The sequence below is a fragment of the Diaphorina citri genome, unplaced genomic scaffold (genome assembly GCF_000475195.1).
Source record: "Diaphorina citri unplaced genomic scaffold, Diaci psyllid genome assembly version 1.1 scaffold179, whole genome shotgun sequence".
In the NCBI taxonomy this organism is placed as follows: domain Eukaryota; kingdom Metazoa; phylum Arthropoda; class Insecta; order Hemiptera; family Psyllidae; genus Diaphorina; species Diaphorina citri.
Genome location: NW_007377616.1, coordinates 83,073 through 102,116, shown reverse-complemented (window position 1 = coordinate 102,116; position 19,044 = coordinate 83,073). Strand labels below are relative to the sequence as shown.

Genomic DNA, 19,044 nt, shown 5'->3' with positions numbered 1-19,044 from the left:
ACCAAGCCTGTTTAGATTGCTCTTATTGAAAATCCAAGTTTTACTAGTTTTTATTCCATCAGTGGTACTTAGTCTTGTTAGTTAGTCTATCAATGCTCCATGGTCGTGATGAAAGAATGACCGATTTGACACTGTTATGACTTTCAGTTTGGAGATTGGAAAACTTGGTTCTTACTCTTCTAATTTTTTCTAGGACGAATCAACTAGAATCATCGATCATGTCTCTTGTTAAATGCTTCAACTTGAGTCGTATTTTTCTTTTGGAAACCGAGACGATCTCCCCTTTTCTGAAGCTCTTTTTCGTATTTTGGCTCGGTAGTGCCTGTATTAAACCATAATGAGCCATCTTGAAAAGGGGAAATCGTTTCAAAAATACCCCTTTGGCAACTTCATCGAACTGATTTGGATGAGTACCGGTACGAGTCACTCGATCGAATGAAGAAAGGTCGTCAATTGAGATTGAGAATTCTGGACGAATCATTGACCTCTTGCTTCAAATTCGTCTGAACGTGCATACAAAGACGTTCATTTCTGCTCTCAGTATTGATAAAAATGCAAATTTAATGTGTGGATTGTGTGGTGAATTTCTCTCTTTAGTCTCTTTACTCTTTCCCCTCCGAGTGTAATTGAGACGTGATATGGAAGAAGGGCGTAACTGCAAAAATATCCTAGTTTTGAGACAATCGCGTTTAAAGTTTTAATTTTCAAAGGAACACAATATAGGGTTCAGAAAATTGGCCATAATTTGTCGTAGAAAAGGGATAGATAGATGATTCTTTCACTGTCGCGTGTGGAATCGAATTTGCTATCCAAAAATGCAGATTCCCAAATAGTCCCGAACAAGGGCGCATGTTTGGTTAACACCCTCTCCATTAATCCCTCCTTAATTTCGTTATTTCCTTTATTGTTTCATTGACTTGGGTCCCTTCTTCTAATTGGATACCCAGCTTACCACGTATCTCAGGTCTCCAACACAAAGACCAAGGCTTCTAATGGTTCTTATAGTACTTCTAATGCTTCTTTGGATATTCTGGATATATTCTCTGTATATATTTTTTGAGTACCTTGATTTCCTTCCGAGTTTCATTGACTTCTCCGGGGTCCCCCTCATGTCTTGGGTTCATTGCTCGGAATAATCTGAATGATGTTCTCTCTCTCCGTTGACGGTGTGTTCCAGTGTGGCTATGTTCTGTACGAAGGTCAATGCTTGCTTCAGTATGAACTCTCTTCATCAGGGGCAGGGCTCTATGTTGTCTTCCTATGTTTCTTATAGTTTCCTTGGTATTATTACATTCTTATGATTGGTTTTTAGATGAGTTTAGTTTTGGATAGTTTTTCGTTTGTCCTTTTCCAAGGCACTTTGCTGGCTTCAGGTTGTGTTACCTCTTGATGGGATGAGCTCATTTTGGAGTTTCCTTATTCTTATTGTTTTCTTATGTCGGCTAAGACCACACTATAAACTTTGTGATGGGATGAGCTCATTTTGGAGTTTCCTTATTCTTATTGTTTTCTTATGTCGGCTAAGACCACACTATAAACTTTGTTTTTTTTTTTCCACCAAAAATCCTTTGAATTACTTACATGGTCGACTGGTGTGGGGTGAAACCGTCCACACTGCCTCGACAACATAATAATACACCTTGTCGATCGACGGTCGTTGACTATGTGTGGACTCTGCTTTAGTTACAAAAAAATTCAATACCACCAGCAGTCAATAGCTCTCGGTACCTCATACTCATAATACACGGAAAAGAAGACAATCAAAGCTTTAAGAAAAAAAAAGTAAAAACCTCACTAGCAAAGCTGAGTAATCCTGAACACAGCTCTCGGTACCCCCCCAAAAAAACATGAAATAGAAGTTCCTACAGGTAAAGCTCTCAGTAAAAAAGAAGAAAACCTAGCACAGCTCTGAGTAACCAAAACTTCAGTAGCAAAGCTGTGAGTAATCCTGAGCACCACAGTGACCTCGCCTGGAGTACAAGGCAAGGTGCATTCTCACTGTCAAGGTTAACTCTTCATCACTTCGTACTAAACTTTGTGTTCATTGTTGCTTTCCTCTCTCGTGTCTCCGAAATAATTTGGTGTGTCACTTCTTAAGGTGTGTCCATACATAGTCGACGCCGTCGGTCGACGTCGACTGCCTCCACAACAAGCTAACTAGGCTGGCTTGCTAAATTTACACAACAATGGACCTTCTCACCAAACAAATCTTTCAATAAGTCGTCCAAGGCAAGAGAACACTATTTGATAAACCAGGAAATTACGATTTTTTCAAATCTAAAATATTGAAGGACCTTAAACAAAATACCCGATGAGGTATGCTTAAGGTCACATAGTCACATGACACTAAGGAACAAGTTTCCAATATTGTGAACTAATATAAGTCTGCCCGGCCTGGTTAGCTTGGAGGGCAGCGCGTCTGCCTTGTAATCGCTAGGTTGCGGGTTTGAGTCCCGCCCGGGGCGGATTTTTATCCTAAACAAATAGGTTTCGTTTTCGAAACGGCTGGTTTTCTCCTATCCTGTCTTTCTTCTCGATTTCGGGAGAGTAAGGAAATCACCACTCCGGGGATCTCGATAGAAAGTGAAGCGGTTGTGAAATGCGATTTAGCTATGAAACACCCGAGGTACTAGATAAATACAAACTTGTCGGATATGTAAGTACACTGCTAATACACTCGATAAAGCACGGAGGTGAAATTTTTAAACCAAGCACTATTCAAAGATTTCAAAGTTGTAAGTTTTGATCATTAAGTCATTCGCCAACCTATCGGGTACATCTCCGTTGGAGAAAGGACGGATTGTTTTCACCTAGGCAAGAATATTGGAGAGAAAGGAATCAGTTTTGTGTAGCTGCACACACAATATACTGAATACTTCTCTAGTTGACGTCCTGATTTCACTCGGAAATTTCACTTTGTGCTGGAGCAAGAATGAAACTTTTTCTTGCTTTATTTATTGAACGAAGGTGTCCATTTTTACGGTGATTCGGTTTATCAGTTTATTATTATCAAGTGCCTATCGAGTACCAGTAGCCATGTACTTGGAGCTGCTGAGTACTGGATTGAGGACTATGTTATTGGTGACAAAGAGGTATAACCATCTGGAAACGAGATGGTTACTGAAGTGCTTTCTTTAGGAAGTTGTGTGTCGATTGCCAGTATTGCCTATGAAATCTTACTCGTTACTTTCAACCATTTCTTAGTTCTATCATTTTGAAGTTCAAAGTTCAGTCGTCTGTCATGCTTTTTGTATACAATTTGGCAATAAGGTACCATAATTATTCAGTTCAGTTTGGTTCTGATGGTTTTAAAACGGTCTTCGGTTCAGGATAAAAATTTGTCACACTTATGTGATAGAAGTAGGACATGTGTGTAGTTCCCCATTCATTACATCAATAGTTGGTTCAAGTTGCAATTTTTTTTTTCTGTGTTGATGTCAATATATTTCTAATCTAACCCGGTTTCCTGTACTTGATCTCAAAACGCCAAACTCGACTTTCAAATAATTGCTCACGGGATTTCTAATACGGTCTTGTTGCTCGCAGGTACATTTCTACTTTCAATGTTCATTCAGAAAAAACGCGAGATATTCTCACCGATACAAGATGCTGATGTGACACAGAAATCTGTAAAAAAGAGGTCAAGCGATCGCGTCGCGTAAGGTATATCAGCAAGTATGACATTCATGCCACTAATAACAGCTGCGAACAAGTACAGAAAAAACGCGAGATATTCTCACCGATACAAGATGCTGATGTGACACAGAAATCTGTAAAAAAGAGGTCAAGCGATCGCGTCGCGTTGGGTATATCAGCAAGTATGACATTCATGCCACTAATAACAGCTGCGAACAAGTTAGCTCCAATGATATCCAAACAAATGCCAAGGTACTCCAATAGAAGGTACCTAGGAGGCAGACCTCTAAATCCGCGCGATGCCTTGAATCACACCAAAGTGGTTCAGGGAAGTCTATAGCCAAGTTGTACTCTACAGATTGCCAGTCGTATTCTACGGAAGAAATCTATTACATGGACACACGTTATAAGGAGATCGGCGAGTCCGGGCGCTAGGTCAATGGAAGTATTGAAAGTTGTGATGGCCATCGGATTGGGTGACCGTGGGCAAGAAGTGATAACACGGGGGGAGAGGTGAGTCGGGTGATGTGTGACAATGTTCCCATTGTTTGAGAACATGCGGTGGTGAGTGGGAGTGTTGACAAATGGCTCCGAGGTAATAAAGCGTAACCAGGAGGTGCGCGAACGTCAAGAGTTCGAAGCGCCAACCGGCCTGTAGCGCCGGTTCGAAGCCCCAACGAACCAAAATTTCATGGTTTTTTGGCATACTCGTATAACTTGGGCCGGCATCGACACATCGAGGTTTTTCGCGGAGTGGATGTTGGCCAAGGTGGTGCGATTCTTTACCATTGTATAGACCAGGCGTGGCCACTAACCTTATCTTTGGGAGCCGCTATCCCATAAAGCCGATTTGGGGCGAGCCACGCCGCTGGCGAATTTTTGAGTAACGAATGGCGAAAAGAGGGAGAGAATAGAGGACTTCGGGAAGGATGGGAGAGAAAGAACTGGTGTGAGATAGAAGAGAAAAGGGGAAGCAAATGCAAGAAAAGGGTACGATAAAAGAAGGGTAACGATAAGGAAATAGATGAAAGAGAAAAGAGCAATTTGGCAAGAAGAATTGGGGGGGGGAAAGAAAAGCCAAATGCAAGAAAAGAGGCAAAGAGAGAAAGAAAAGGGGGCCATAAGAGAAGGAAGAGGACATGAAAAGAGAAAAGAGACAAAGAGAGAAAGGAGGGTGTAGGATAGAAGCAAAACAGCAGGGTTGCTAAACCGTGGGAGGAGATGGAATAGTCGGGGTGCCAAACTGCCACGAGCTGACGTCAAACTTTTGACTAGTCTTTACAAGGTCAGAGAAGGTCAAGGTCAAACTGTAGGAAACTGTGTGATAGTTCAGGGGCAAAGGTTCTTCAAGGCCGCGATAGAAATGTTGATGGTAAAGGGTATAATATTTATATTTTAAATTTATTATTAGAATAATTAGATTGATTAGTATCTCTTTGAAGACGATTTTTTGAGGATACCTTCACCTTATGTGCGAGTAATTTCTGGAGTTTTTTATTTTCTGATTCTTACCATTTACATTCTTTGATCCTCTTTCCTAAATTCTTTCGATAATATTTCTTTTATTGAATTTATTTTTTGATGTTTCTTTTGACATAGTAGAATAATTTGATTGATTAGTATCTCTTTGAAGACGATTTTTTGAGGATACCTTAACCTTATGTGCGAGTAATTTCTGGAGTCTTTTATTTTCTGATTCTTACCATTTACATTCTTTGATCCTCTTTCCTAAATTTTTTCGATAATATTTCCTTTATTGAATTTATTTTTTGATGTTTCTTTTGACATATGGTATGTACTTTTTGCTAGTTTTCTCTCCCTCAAGCCCTAATCCATCACGTTCTCTTCTGGTTGCAGGTCAAAGTGGTCAAGTTCAGCTACATGTGGACGATCAACAATTTCAGTTTCTGTCGCGAGGAGATGGGCGAGGTTCTCAAGTCCTCCACATTCAGTGCCGGCGCCAACGACAAACTCAAATGGTGTCTCCGAGTCAACCCGAAAGGTAAAATATATTAAATAGAAAACCCAGAAATAATACCACACCTCCAAGAGAAGTGGTTGATAGGATGTAAATATTCCCCTATATGTATGTTCTCCGTGTCCCTAACAAGCAGAAATGAACGCTAACCACCTATTAGTGTGTTCAGACCTTCTAAAGATAGAAGATTTTCTCCAAATTTTAGGAGTAAAGGAGAAAAATGAGGCTCGAGGCAGTCTTTAGTTAGTTAGGCAATCCCTAATAATATTATGTTATTTACTTATTTTCATTGTAAATCAATGTTCTATGTAACTAAAAAATGGTTTATCTCCGAGTCAACCCGAAAGGTAAAATATATTAAATAGAAAACCCAGAAATGATACCAGACCTCCAAAAGAAGTGGTAGCCAAATTCAGACTTCTTACTGGACATGATTGTCTTTCCCAACATCTCCAAAGAATAGGATGTAAAGATTCCCCTATATGTTCTCCGTGTCCCCAACAAGCAGAAATGAACGCTCAGACCTTCTAAAGATAGAAGATTTTCTCCAAATTTTCGGAGTCTGGCCTACAGTAAAGGAGAAAAATGAGGTTCGAGGCCGTCTTTAGTAAGTTAGGCAATCCCTAATAATATTGTGTTATTTACTTATTTTCATTGTAAATCAATGTTCTATGTAACTAAAAAATGGTTTTTTGTTCAACTAATAAATGACTGTTTATGTTTTCTTTCAGGCCTGGACGAAGAAAGCAAAGACTACCTCTCCCTATACTTGCTTCTGGTGTCGTGTAATAAGACGGAAGTGCGGGCCAAGTTCAAGTTCTCCATTCTCAACGCCAAACGAGAGGAGACGAAAGCTATGGGTGAGTGTACCTATCGGGGACTAGAGAGACGTAAGGGGTTAAAAGAAGTAGAAAGCAATGAGATAATAATAATAGTAAACTCTTGAGTGGAAGGCAACCACTAGGCGAGGTTAACGCCTTAGGCGTTCTCTACCACCTAACCCTTAGAACTCCATTATTACGTGGTCAAATTCTCAAATAAATAAGGATAAAATTCCATACCTCGGCTGGGATCGAACCCACGCCCTCCTGATTTCTAGGCGAGCGTCTTGACCACTACGCCACCGAGGCAATGAGAAACAAAAGAGACAAGTATAAAGGTGTGTCCAAACATGTCGATTGACGAGGTGAACCTATATTGTCGAGGCAGTGTGGACGGTTCAGTACATATCGATTGATGGCCGGTCGACTATGTGTCGACACCTTTAGAAAGTTAGGAGAGACATAAAGAGTTAAAAGAAAGCTATGGATGATTGACCGACCGTTTCCGAGGGAAGAAGAAACACCAAAGGGGTGGAAAATAGCGATCCTGTCTTCTAAGCGCTAGGCCGCGGGTTTAATTCCCGTCCGGGGCAAACTTCATCTAGCCTTTCTATCAATTGTGGGTTTCACACGACTGATGAAATGTATTACAGAAGCTAGTACACCTGCCTCGGTGGCGTAGTGGCCAAGACGCTCGTTTATTATTATTATTTTTTTGTGCTTCCCATTTTGGCAAAGATGGTAAACTAGAGGTTCAGTGAATTGTAGAAGTCTCTTAGAAAAAAGGCCTCACCGGGTCCCTCAAAGGCTCGATTGGTCGTCGTAAATCCTAATGAAATTTGTGCCAGATTTCAACCACGTGTGACAAACAATATGGGAGTGTTATGGTGAAATAATTTGGTAGACAAATTGAGGGGAAATTACTGATTTTGCTCGTTCAATAAGGAATGAGTATATTGATTTATTCAAAATGTCGATGTAGGGCAGACAGTCCCTTCTTTCTTTATTGTATTCTTTGGATAAAATATGTTCTTATACTCGTTTTTTTTTTATGTGTTATTGGTTTAAAAATAAATAAATACAAAGGTATTTACTTAGAAAAATAAATAAATGAAAAAAGTATCTTAGGACTTCATTCCAATACCATAATTTCTAACCATTTCTCCCCCTCTTCCTATTCAGGTGTCTGTGGTGGCGGATTCGGTGAACATCAGCGGCCAAAGCAATGCGGCCCAGTTCAAAGTTCCTGACTGTCGACTGGCCGACAACCTCGGGGCCCTGTTCGAAATTCAAAAGTTCTCCGACGTCACCCTGTACAGTGCGGGCCAGGAGTTCCGCGCCCACAAAGCCATCCTGGCAGGTAAGCCATTCTGAACCACCCTGTTCAGCTAATGACATTTACCCAATCCAAGAATTAAACTTAAGCTGAGTTTAATATCTGACTGTGGACCCGTCCATTAATAAATACACCCTGTACAGTGCGGGCCAGGAGTTCCGCGCCCACAAAGCCATCCTGGCAGGTAAGCCATTCTGAACCACCCTGTTCAGCTAATGAGATTTGCTTAACTTAAACCGATCTCTGATTGTGGACCCGTCCTTGGGCTAGTATGGGGCGGAAAAACATTACGAGCATAAGCTCTTTCATGCTACCTGATAAAAAATTCAATTATTCATCCAGCATGCATGTCTGTTGCCTGAACGTGTGTGGTGAGTTCATTCACATGCCTATCTTACGCGTCAGTCCTATACAGGTGGAATTTGTTGTTTATCTAATAACCGAAAGTACGGAAACAGGCCTATGCATGAGCATGTGTCCGCTAGTCATTAGGCATGCATGCAAGTTTGACAGGCATATACATGTCATGCATACATGAGATTGTATGGCCGGCCTTATACTCTTAGGATGAGAGTGAAAAGTCCTTTTAACCCCACAGTCTAAAGACATAGGTACATACGGAGTATTTTTTTATTATTATTAGTTTTTTTTTTTCTATTTCTACAGTAACTGTAGACTGTTATACCGAAGTTATACCTACTAGTAATGAGAAAGTATTTGCAATCGGTCCAAATTTTCAAAATTGGGAAATTACTTTTTCTTATGTACTTTAAATTTGGGGAAATAAAATTTCGTTTTTCTCTAATCTCGCGATTCTTTAAGCACCATTATTCTATTCTAACCCCGCGGTTCTTGTCCTCGTCTCCACAGCCCAGAGTCCGGTGTTCATGGCGATGTTCGAGCACGAGATGGAGGAGAGAAAGCACAACCGAGTGGACATAGCGGATGTGGACGCGGATGTGTTGAGGGAAATGTTACGGTTCATATACACGGGGCGCTCAACCTCGCTAGACAAGATGGCCGACGATCTGTTAGCAGCCGCGGACAAGGTGAGTTCTCAGGTCATCTGATCAGGCATACCTGATGAGCACACTATCAGGTAGACCTGACAGGTATGTGGTGCGGGAAATGTTATGGTTCATATACACGGGGCGCTCGGCCTCGCTAGACAAGATGGCAGATGATCTGTGCAGCCGCGGACAAGGTGAGTTCTCAGGTCATCTGATCCGGTAGACCTGTCACGTGATGAGCACAACTCCAGGTATACCTACCTGATACCTGATGAGCACACACACTATCAGGTAGACCTGATCACCTGTCGTCAGGTCTACCTGATAGTGAGTGGCTGGCCTTACTGTCTTGAAATGGAACAGATAAGGAAGACAGGATAGAGGATAGCAGAAAACAAGTTGTTTCGAGAACAACCCTTATCTGTTTACTGTTTAGGAGAAATTTCGTCCCGTTTTGGAATCGAACCTTTTACCTAGCGCTTACAATGCAGGCCTAATCTCCAAGCTGACCAGTTAGGCCACTGGGGCTCTATTATCTATTTGTTAGACTCTTTGTTTGTTATACTTCAATGTACACAAACAAAGCATCACGAATAAAGGGCGACATTATTGCCTAATAATTTTTATGTGTAACAGGGCTGTATGGTGTCCCAGGCAATGTCTACCATTTAACCTCTTTTAACGACCGAAAACAACCCAACATAAACTAATCACTGCTCTAATTGTGAAAACTCCTTCTTGCGTTTAACCTAACCCTATAATTACACTGGTCACTGCTCATATTTTGTGCCAGTTCCTTTGGTAGCAATATTCCACGGACATGACTTCTGCAGAAGTACCCAAACCGTATCTGCTCAGGATGAAGTTTCCCCGGCCACAAATGAAACCCATGGTCTTTGCAAAAGTTACGACAGTAGGTATTACTGAAGTAGAGAAGAACTGAAGGAGGTAGATATCTATATAGGTATCTAGACTACATTCACTTGACATTGCCTGGAACCTCAGTAAAAGTAGGTACTTAGGATCAGGCAGGTAATTGGACAGATATCAGTCAACCATAGTGTTGACAACTAGACACAACCTGATAATTTTCTCTATGGTTTACTTTCAGAACATACATCCCTGTTGCAACTACCCTACAAGATACTACTGAACAGTATCAAATTCAGTACCAACCTTTGTCAAGTCTTATGTCTTGCACACCAGCATAATATCATTGTGCTGGACATGTTCTGCTCTCTGAAAAATCTGCACCTAAATTAGAAGAGTTGGACATATTCTACCCTTGGGAAAATTTGCTCCTAAGATGGAAAAACTGATCCTAATCCAAAAGGACAAACAAACGTTGAGTTTGTTAACACTTTTCTGTTACTAACCGGAAATAAATTACGTGGTCCTCTGTAGGCCGAAACGAACCAAAAAAAAAAAAAAAAAAATGAGAATAGAATAGAATAAACCTCACTTGGGCCAGTATGTGGCGGAAAAACATTACGAGCATAAGCTCTTTCATGCTACCTTCTAAATTCAATTATTCATCCAGCATGCATGCATGCCTGTTGCCTGAACGTGTGTGGTGAGTCCATGCACATGCCTGTCATACGCGTCAATCCTATACAAGTAAAATTTGTTGTTTATCTAATAACCGAAAGTACGGAAACAGGCCTATGCATGAGCATGTGTCCGCTAGTCATTAGGCATGATAACAGTTTGAGATAGTCGAGATGTTTCCTAAGAAAAAGCAAATAAGAAGCAAACATGGAACGAAGAGAGAGAGAGAGCAAGAGCGAGGGAGAGAGAGAAAGAGAGAGGGAGAGAGAGACAGCTAGAGCGAGAGAGAGAGTCATTCATTTATTTATTCGCCTCTTTTTTCTGCAAAGGTCACGACCTTTACATGATGACTGTAAGGTTAACATGAAACAGAGGGGAGGAGAAAATAAGAAAGCAATGAGAAACAAAAGGGGTTAAAGACAAGTATAAAGGTGTGTCCAAACATGTCGATTGACGAGGTGAACCTATGTTGTCGAGGCAGTGTGGACGGTTCAGTCGATGTCGATCGATGGCCGGTCGACCATGTGTCGACACCTTCAGAAAGTTAGGAGAGACATAAAGAGTTAAAAGAAAAGTAAAAGAAAGCTATGGATGAATGACCGACCGATTCCGAGGGAAGAAGAAACACCAAAGGGGTGGAAAGTAGCGATCCTGTCTTCTAAGCGCTAGGCCGCGGGTTTAATTCCCGTCCGGGGCAAACTTCATCTAGCCTTTCTATCAATTGTGGGTTTCACACGACTGATGAAATGTATTACAGAATCTAGTACATATAAATTTTTGTCTGGGGTATTTGAATTCCCAGGACTCTAATCCCTAATATTAATCTTCTTTCCCCCTCCCCTCGCAGAGAGTCAGCGGGCATACCGGTTTGTACAGGGCAAGGATTGGGGCTTCAAGAAGTTCATCCGGCGAGACTTCCTATTGGACGAGCTGAACGGCCTCCTGCCCGAGGACAAGCTGACCATTTTCTGCGAAGTAAGTTTCCTATATGTACGTACATTTCCTATTCCTTTGAGCTGGTCTAGAGCATCGGCTCGCGGCGCGGAAGGTCCCGGGTTCAAATCCTGGCGGGAGCGGATTTTTTTTTATTTATTATTTATTTATTATTATTATTTTTTTGTGCTTCCCATTTTGGCAAAGATGGTAAACTAGAGGTTCAGTGAATTGTAGAAGTCTCTTAGAAAAAAGGCCTCACCGGGTCCCTCAAAGGCTCGATTGGTCGTCGTAAATCCTAATGAAATTTGTGCCAGATTTCAACCACGTGTGACAAACAATATGGGAGTGTTATGGTGAAATAATTTGGTAGACAAATTGAGGGGAAATTACTGATTTTGCTCGTTCAATAAGGAATGAGTATATTGATTTATTCAAAATGTCGATGTAGGGCAGACAGTCCCTTCTTTCTTTATTGTATTCTTTGGATAAAATATGTTCTTATACTCGTTTTTTTTTTATGTGTTATTGGTTTAAAAATAAATAAATACAAAGGTATTTACTTAGAAAAATAAATAAATGAAAAAAGTATCTTAGGACTTCATTCCAATACCATAATTTCTAACCATTTCTCCCCCTCTTCCTATTCAGGTGTCTGTGGTGGCGGATTCGGTGAACATCAGCGGCCAAAGCAATGCGGCCCAGTTCAAAGTTCCTGACTGTCGACTGGCCGACAACCTCGGGGCCCTGTTCGAAATTCAAAAGTTCTCCGACGTCACCCTGTACAGTGCGGGCCAGGAGTTCCGCGCCCACAAAGCCATCCTGGCAGGTAAGCCATTCTGAACCACCCTGTTCAGCTAATGACATTTACCCAATCCAAGAATTAAACTTAAGCTGAGTTTAATATCTGACTGTGGACCCGTCCATTAATAAATAGAATGGTCAGAGGAGAGAAAGGCTGACCATTCATCCAGAATGAAGATCTACTGGATGAAGAGAAAACATGATAAGAAGTAAGAATTACGTGGTCCTCTGTAGGCCGAAACGAACCAAAAAAAAAAAAAAAAAAATGAGAATAGAATAGAATAAACCTCACTTGGGCCAGTATGTGGCGGAAAAACATTACGAGCATAAGCTCTTTCATGCTACCTTCTAAATTCAATTATTCATCCAGCATGCATGCATGCATGCATGCCTGTTGCCTGAACGTGTGTGGTGAGTTCATGCACATGCCTGTCATACGCGTCAATCCTATACAAGTAAAATTTGTTGTTTATCTAATAACCGAAAGTACGGAAACAGGCCTATGCATGAGCATGTGTCCGCTAGTCATTAGGCATGCATGCAAGTTTGACAGGCATATACATGTCATGCATACATGAGATTGTATGGCCGGCCTTATACTCTTAGGATGAGAGTGAAAAGTCCTTTTAACCCCACAGTCTAAAGACATAGGTACATACGGAGTATTTTTTTATTATTATTAGTTTTTTTTTTTCTATTTCTACAGTAACTGTAGACTGTTATACCGAAGTTATACCTACTAGTAATGAGAAAGTATTTGCAATCGGTCCAAATTTTCAAAATTGGGAAATTACTTTTTCTTATGTACTTTAAATTTGGGGAAATAAAATTTCGTTTTTCTCTAATCTCGCGATTCTTTAAGCACCATTATTCTATTCTAACCCCGCGGTTCTTGTCCTCGTCTCCACAGCCCAGAGTCCGGTGTTCATGGCGATGTTCGAGCACGAGATGGAGGAGAGAAAGCACAACCGAGTGGACATAGCGGATGTGGACGCGGATGTGTTGAGGGAAATGTTACGGTTCATATACACGGGGCGCTCAACCTCGCTAGACAAGATGGCCGACGATCTGTTAGCAGCCGCGGACAAGGTGAGTCAGTAGTTACAGTTCCTTCTATCAAACATTCAAAGCTCTTCAAAAACTGCCTTTTCCTTAGCAAGAGAGAAAACTGAAGGAAAAACAGCACAAATAAGAAAGAAATAACAGTTTGAGATAGTCGAGATGTTTCCTAAGAAAAAGCAAATAAGAAGCAAACATGGAACGAAGAGAGAGAGAGAGAGAGAGAGAGCAAGAGCGAGGGAGAGAGAGAGTCATTTATTTATTTATTCGCCTCTTTTTTCTGCAAAGGTCACGACCTTTACATGATGACTGTAAGGTTAACATGAAACAGAGGGGAGGAGAAAAGGGAGGGGAGGAAATCCGATGGAACCAAGGAGAAGGGGAGGGAGGGATGGCTAGAATACTAGGAAGAGATGGAAATAAAAACTGAGGGGGAAGGAGGAGGAGGGGAGGAAGTTAGGAGGGGGAGGAGAAAAACGATTGGGAGGGAAAAAGAGTAACGAATGGCGAAAAGAAGATCTGTTAGCCGCGAACAAGTTGAGTTCTCAGGTCATCAGATCAGGCATACCTGATGGGCACACACACACACTATCAGGTAGATCTGACACATGATGAGCACACACACTATCAGGTAGACCTGATCACCTGTCGTCAGGTTGCCTAATAATTTTTATATGTAACAGAGCTGTATGGTGTCCCAGGTAATCTACCATTTAACCCTGTTTTAACGATCAAAAACAACCCTATTATATCAACAAAACCGATTTATTTGCTTTCAGTACGCTCTGGAAAGGCTGAAAGTGATGTGCGAGGAAGCCTTGTGCACAAACCTCTCGATAGAGAACGCCGCTGAGATCCTCATCCTTGCTGATCTGCACAGTGCGGACCAACTCAAAACACAGGCCATAGAATTTATCAATACGTAAGTCAAACACTTAATTACCTTTTCTTACCATTATTATTTATTAAAGGAGGAAGAAGAGAAAGATACATCGACCAAATTGTGAAATACTCTGGGTCTGAAACATATGCAGACATGAAGCTATAAACCTATCTTAGGATTGATACAGATGATGAATATACATAGTTTCCAATCAGGAGAGGAGAGTGACTGTAGTGGTGTGGTCATGGAAGAAGAGATGAGAGCCACCTAGGGAAAAAAATTGAAAAGATGGAAGTGAGGGGGAGAAAAGGAAGACCGAGAAAAAGGTGGAAAGATTTTGTGAGCCCAAACTGGAGAGAAGACTGATTAGGACATGAGATCACAATAGCTCTGCCTGGAATTGACTGAGGTCGACCCTATTTAATAGGAAAAGGCTAGGAAGAAGAAAAATATTTTCTAATTATTTATATAAAACTTGAGAAGATAAGAGAAAACTAAGATTAACAGCGAAAAAATGGTAATAGCGAAAACCCCCTTCAAAATGGTACGGTTTCCAGAAAAACCGTCAGACCAAAGCGACAAGATTGCATGGCATTCGATTCTCGAAAATAGTTACTCCGTATTTAAGCTCAGAATACACAGTTCTTTGGTTTACAAATAGACCTCTCTAACCATCCCATTTCCTTTCCCACAGGCACGCCACCGAAGTGATGGACACAGTTGGCTGGAAGCAAATGATCCTGTCACACCCGCACCTCATAGCGGAGGCCTTTCGCGCCCTCGCAACCCAGCAAATTCCACCCATAGGCCCTCCGAGGAAGCGGGTCAAACAGAGCTGAAACCCTTCTCAATCGCCATTGTCTTGCTAAAAACAACAAAAGATGATACAAAAAAAACACCGATGTTAAATAATAATGAAAAAAAGTGAAATTTGAATTTTTTTCAAAACTGGCGCAGTCGAAATTTTTTGTCCGGAAAAAAAATGACCGCCATGAAATTGTTTTTGGTTTAAATACAGGTTGAAAGAGAGTTATAGTTATGTTGATCTGCTGTATTGATTTTTTATTTTTATATATATTCAGATATTATTTTTTCTCTTAACACTCTTATCAGTTAGCTGGAGGGAATTCAAATGGTGGTCCTGATTGAAATTCTGTCTTTGACGCTGTCCTAGCATAATATAAACAAGCTGGGCCCGTCCCTCCGGGAATTTTTTAGCTTGTAGTTTATTCGATCGTGATTAAAGAAAATCAGTACCTATGTACCTACCTAATTTGTTTAATATTCAGTTTATTATTATTCTTGTTTGATTTTTCGATTTTACTTTCATGTAATGATTTGGTTCTCCTAACCTGACTTGTCTGGAAGAAACATTCATCACCTGTATTTAAACTGAAAACATGCTGTTGTTAAAGGATATATTATTTATAAAAAACGATATATTTTTTATTTTCTATGAATAATAATATATTTTTCGTCGATCTCAGAATAATAAAAGAATTTTAATAATTACGAAACTAAATTGAATGAATTATTAAATTTTCCTTCTTCTTTTTTGTGTTCCCAAATTTAATCATAAAGTTGTAAGGTTAAAAAAATATTTGAAAGAAAACCTGGCTGAAATTTCTTGTACTTTTCAAAATTATTTCTGATTAGTTTACTGGAATAATTGGAATTACACATTTTTCAAATTTATTTATTTTAGTTCACATTGAAATTTCACAGTTCTCTCTGCTTTTCATAAGCGTGCGATTTTGATTTCATAGATTTTGTAAAATTTCCAGTTTTAGATGGTCTTTGATTTGTAGGTATTTATTGGCTTGGCACAGTGTGCATGTATGCTCTTCAAAGTATGTTATGTATTGTGGTTCAGAAATGACTGTAGAGTTTTGTATTGTTCCCTAATATGTGATCTTAGCTAGAAGAAAAAGTTTGAACTCCCAGGATTCTAATTCCCAATCTTAATCTTCTTTTCCCCCTCCCCTTGCAGAGAGTCAGCGGGCATACCGGTTTGTACAGGGCAAGGATTGGGGCTTCAAGAAGTTCATCCGGCGAGATTTCCTTTTGGACGAGCTGAACGGCCTCCTGCCCGAGGACAAGCTGACCATTTTCTGCGAAGTAAGTTTCCTATATGTACGGAAGAAAAAGATACGCTCATTTTGCGCCCCTGTAGATTTCAAAATTAACTGTAATACCTTTTCCCTTGTTTTAAGTTACCTTACTAAATTTCGGCTTCACTTCTATCAGTTGTCGCCCCCTCTTCAAATTCTTGAACCCCTGGATTTCTTGTTTTTATGTGCCAAACATTTTTATTTTCCAGCAAAATCCTTTGATTTTGGTAGTCAAAACAGAGATATCCTTTGAATGTTTTGTGACTTGTGTAGGCTCATGGAATGGCAAAATGCCTCATCAACTAAAATTAGTTTTTCAAGAAAATAAATTTATGTAATAATAAATCTCTGAAATATTTTACTTATTCCGAATATTTTTCAAGAAATCATAACTCAACTTATCTTGATTTAAGTAAAAAGGAAGAACTACAGTTTCAGTTCAATCGACCTACTGTGTTGTCGAGTGTTACCAACAGCAGGAAAAGTATCTTTTAATTCAAAGATACTCTAAATAATATTCCCGTCCTATTAATGACCTCAAATCTCCCCTCTAACATTATCTTTCCAATCCAAGTCCTCAACTATTTGAGAATAAATAATATTCCCGTCCTATTAATGACCTCAAATCTCCCCTCTAACATTATCTTTCCAATCCAAGTCCTCAACTATTTGAGAAGTAAACAAAAAAAAATCAGTAGGTATTGTATTTTTACTTTCTAAAATTTAAATTTAAAGTAATCAATTAGTTTCTCTCGTAAGTTAAGATAAAAAATTGTGATGTGTTACAAATGTAAGATTTTTTTTCCTTTTAATTGACTTTTTTGTGTTAAAATAAAAGAAAAAGAAGAAAAAATACAATTATTATTTCGAGTTAATTACTGTGTAATTTAGTCTCTTATTATTCTCTCACTTTGATTTTTTTTCCTAGTTTGTAGTTTTAGCTGCTTCTTAATCAATAAACAATCGAAAATTAAAATTTATCTTAAGTGCAACTTTCAAAATTTCATTTTGAATGGTTCAAAAATCATAGAGAAAACTATCTAGGTACCATACATTGAGCCAACCAAACTTTGTCTTCAATTGTCTTGTCTTGGTACCATACATAGAATAGAATTTTCTTGGTACCATACATAGAATAGAATTTATCATCTGGAAACCATTTTTGGTCCCTTTTTTCACTTGCAGATTAATATATTTTCTATTTATTCATTTATTATTTCCAAATAAGCAACACTTGACCTACTCTGTCCTTTGAGAGTTTTAAAATCAGATGAAAAAAAAAAAAAAAAATCAGCCATGAAATTTGAAATTTTGGAACCAATCTGTAATTTTTCTTGTAAAAATTAGATAAACAGAAATAATTTTAAATGTAAAAAAAAGAAAAGAGACAAAAAAATAATAAAATAAAAATTACTGATATTTTTATTAAAATATACAATCAAAATGTTTTTTGAACGAGATCTGTCTTCTAATTTTGCATTTAAGGAAGTCTAGCTTGGATGGGTCCTGGAAAGATAGCTTGGAAGAAGAGTAAGAAGACCAACCGTGTTGGCTTGGAACATAACGTGCTTGTCTTGTAAGCGCAAGAACGCCTGCTCGATTCCCGCCCAGTGCATTTTTTTTTTTTTTTTTTTTACACAGACAAGAGCTGTTCTTGGACCGACAGGCACATACCATGATCAACCTTTTTTTCAAGAGGTTTAACGCAGAGGGAACTGTAACTGCTTAGGTCAGTCCCGAAATCGAAGAGAGAAGGAAGAAAGGATAGGAGAAAGCTGTTCCGAGAATGAACCCTATTCCCTGAGGATAAAATCCGTCCCGGGCGGGAATCGAACCCGTGACCTAGCGCCAACAAGGCAGACGCTCTACCCAAGAAAAGTGCATTATCTTTGAAACAATCTTTTTTTTTAGCCTCACTTTTTCTACTCGAAGGAATTAGTATCCACAGATTGTAACCTCCTTGTGTTTACAAAAAAAAATCAAATTTTCAAAATCAGAAACTGAAAAATCTGGAAATAGAAAATGAGAAATGAGTCATCCGGAAAATCTTGAAATCTACTCATGAAGTGAAGGAAAACTCAATATTTTTCAACAAGTGAGTACTTATTTGACATTGAGTGAAAACTGTATGTTTAACTGCCCTAGGTAAGCATTTTAGAGTCGTTAGTTGTTAGGTAAGTGTCTTGATAAATCCATTTGATAGCCCATCGCTATACGCTATAGCCCATCCAATAACATGACTAGGAAACTGTATCATAGTACTCAAAATCCAAAAGAGAAGGATGGGATAGGAGAAAGCCAGTCATTCTGCAAACAAACCTTATCTGCCCAGGATGAAGTTTTCCCGGGCACAAGTCAAACCCATGGCCTTTGCTAAAGTTACGACAGTAGGTATTACTGAAGTAGAGAAGAACTGAAGGAGGTAGATATCTACATATCTAGACTACAGTCAGTATACAGTCACTTGACATTGCCTGGGACCTCAGCAAAGTACTTAGGATCAGGCAGGTACTTAACTCTTTGCGGCACAGCTTCAATTTTGTTTTTTGACCTTTGCGGCACGGTGGCTTCGCCCAGGGACCACCTCATGTGATCCCTTAAGGCACGGGGAAGATCCTAAAAGTTATGACAGTAGGTATTACTGAAGTAGAGAAGAATTGAAGGAGGTAGATATCTACATATCTAGACTACAGTCACTTGACATTGCCTGGGACCTCAGCAAAGTACTTAGGATCAGGCAGGTACTTGGACAGATATCAGTCAACCATAGTGTTGACAACTAGACACAGCCTAATAATTTTCTCTATGGTTTACTTTCAGAACATACATCCCTGTTGCAACTACCCTACAAGATACTACTGAGCAGTATCAAATTCAGTACCAACCTTTGTCAAGTCTCATGTCTTGCACACCAGTGTAATATCA

The 19,044-nt window shown here is 39.6% G+C and overlaps 1 protein-coding gene and 2 long non-coding RNA genes across 6 annotated transcripts in view; 2 read left to right on the top strand and 1 right to left on the bottom strand.

The window, feature by feature from the left end:
• Positions 1-15,683, top strand: part of LOC103505505 (speckle-type POZ protein A) — a 144,028-nt gene extending 128,345 nt beyond the window's left edge. For 3 of the 4 annotated variants that reach the window (XM_026820838.1, XM_026820839.1, XM_026820837.1), the window contains 7 exons: positions 5,494-5,638; positions 6,346-6,474; positions 11,177-11,319; positions 11,914-12,091; positions 12,977-13,155; positions 13,905-14,047; positions 14,703-15,683. In XM_026820838.1, the coding sequence (XP_026676639.1) occupies positions 5,494-5,638; positions 6,346-6,474; positions 11,177-11,319; positions 11,914-12,091; positions 12,977-13,155; positions 13,905-14,047; positions 14,703-14,847 (1,062 nt within the window). In that variant the 3' untranslated portion in view covers positions 14,848-15,683. The remainder of the gene's footprint in view (positions 1-5,493; positions 5,639-6,345; positions 6,475-11,176; positions 11,320-11,913; positions 12,092-12,976; positions 13,156-13,904; positions 14,048-14,702) is intronic. The other variant, XM_008469844.3, reaches the window with a different exon arrangement.
• LOC113465894 lies at positions 7,903-8,800 on the top strand. The gene is made up of 2 exons (XR_003390470.1): positions 7,903-7,955; positions 8,642-8,800. It is a non-coding gene; the product is annotated as an uncharacterized LOC113465894 (long non-coding RNA).
• A 527-nt stretch (positions 15,684-16,210) lies between the features above and the next one.
• Positions 16,211-17,451, bottom strand: LOC113465895. Its single transcript, XR_003390471.1, has 2 exons — positions 16,740-17,451; positions 16,211-16,655 (listed from the first exon to the last, which is right to left on the bottom strand). It is a non-coding gene; the product is annotated as an uncharacterized LOC113465895 (long non-coding RNA).
• Between the last annotated feature and the right edge of the window lie 1,593 nt (positions 17,452-19,044).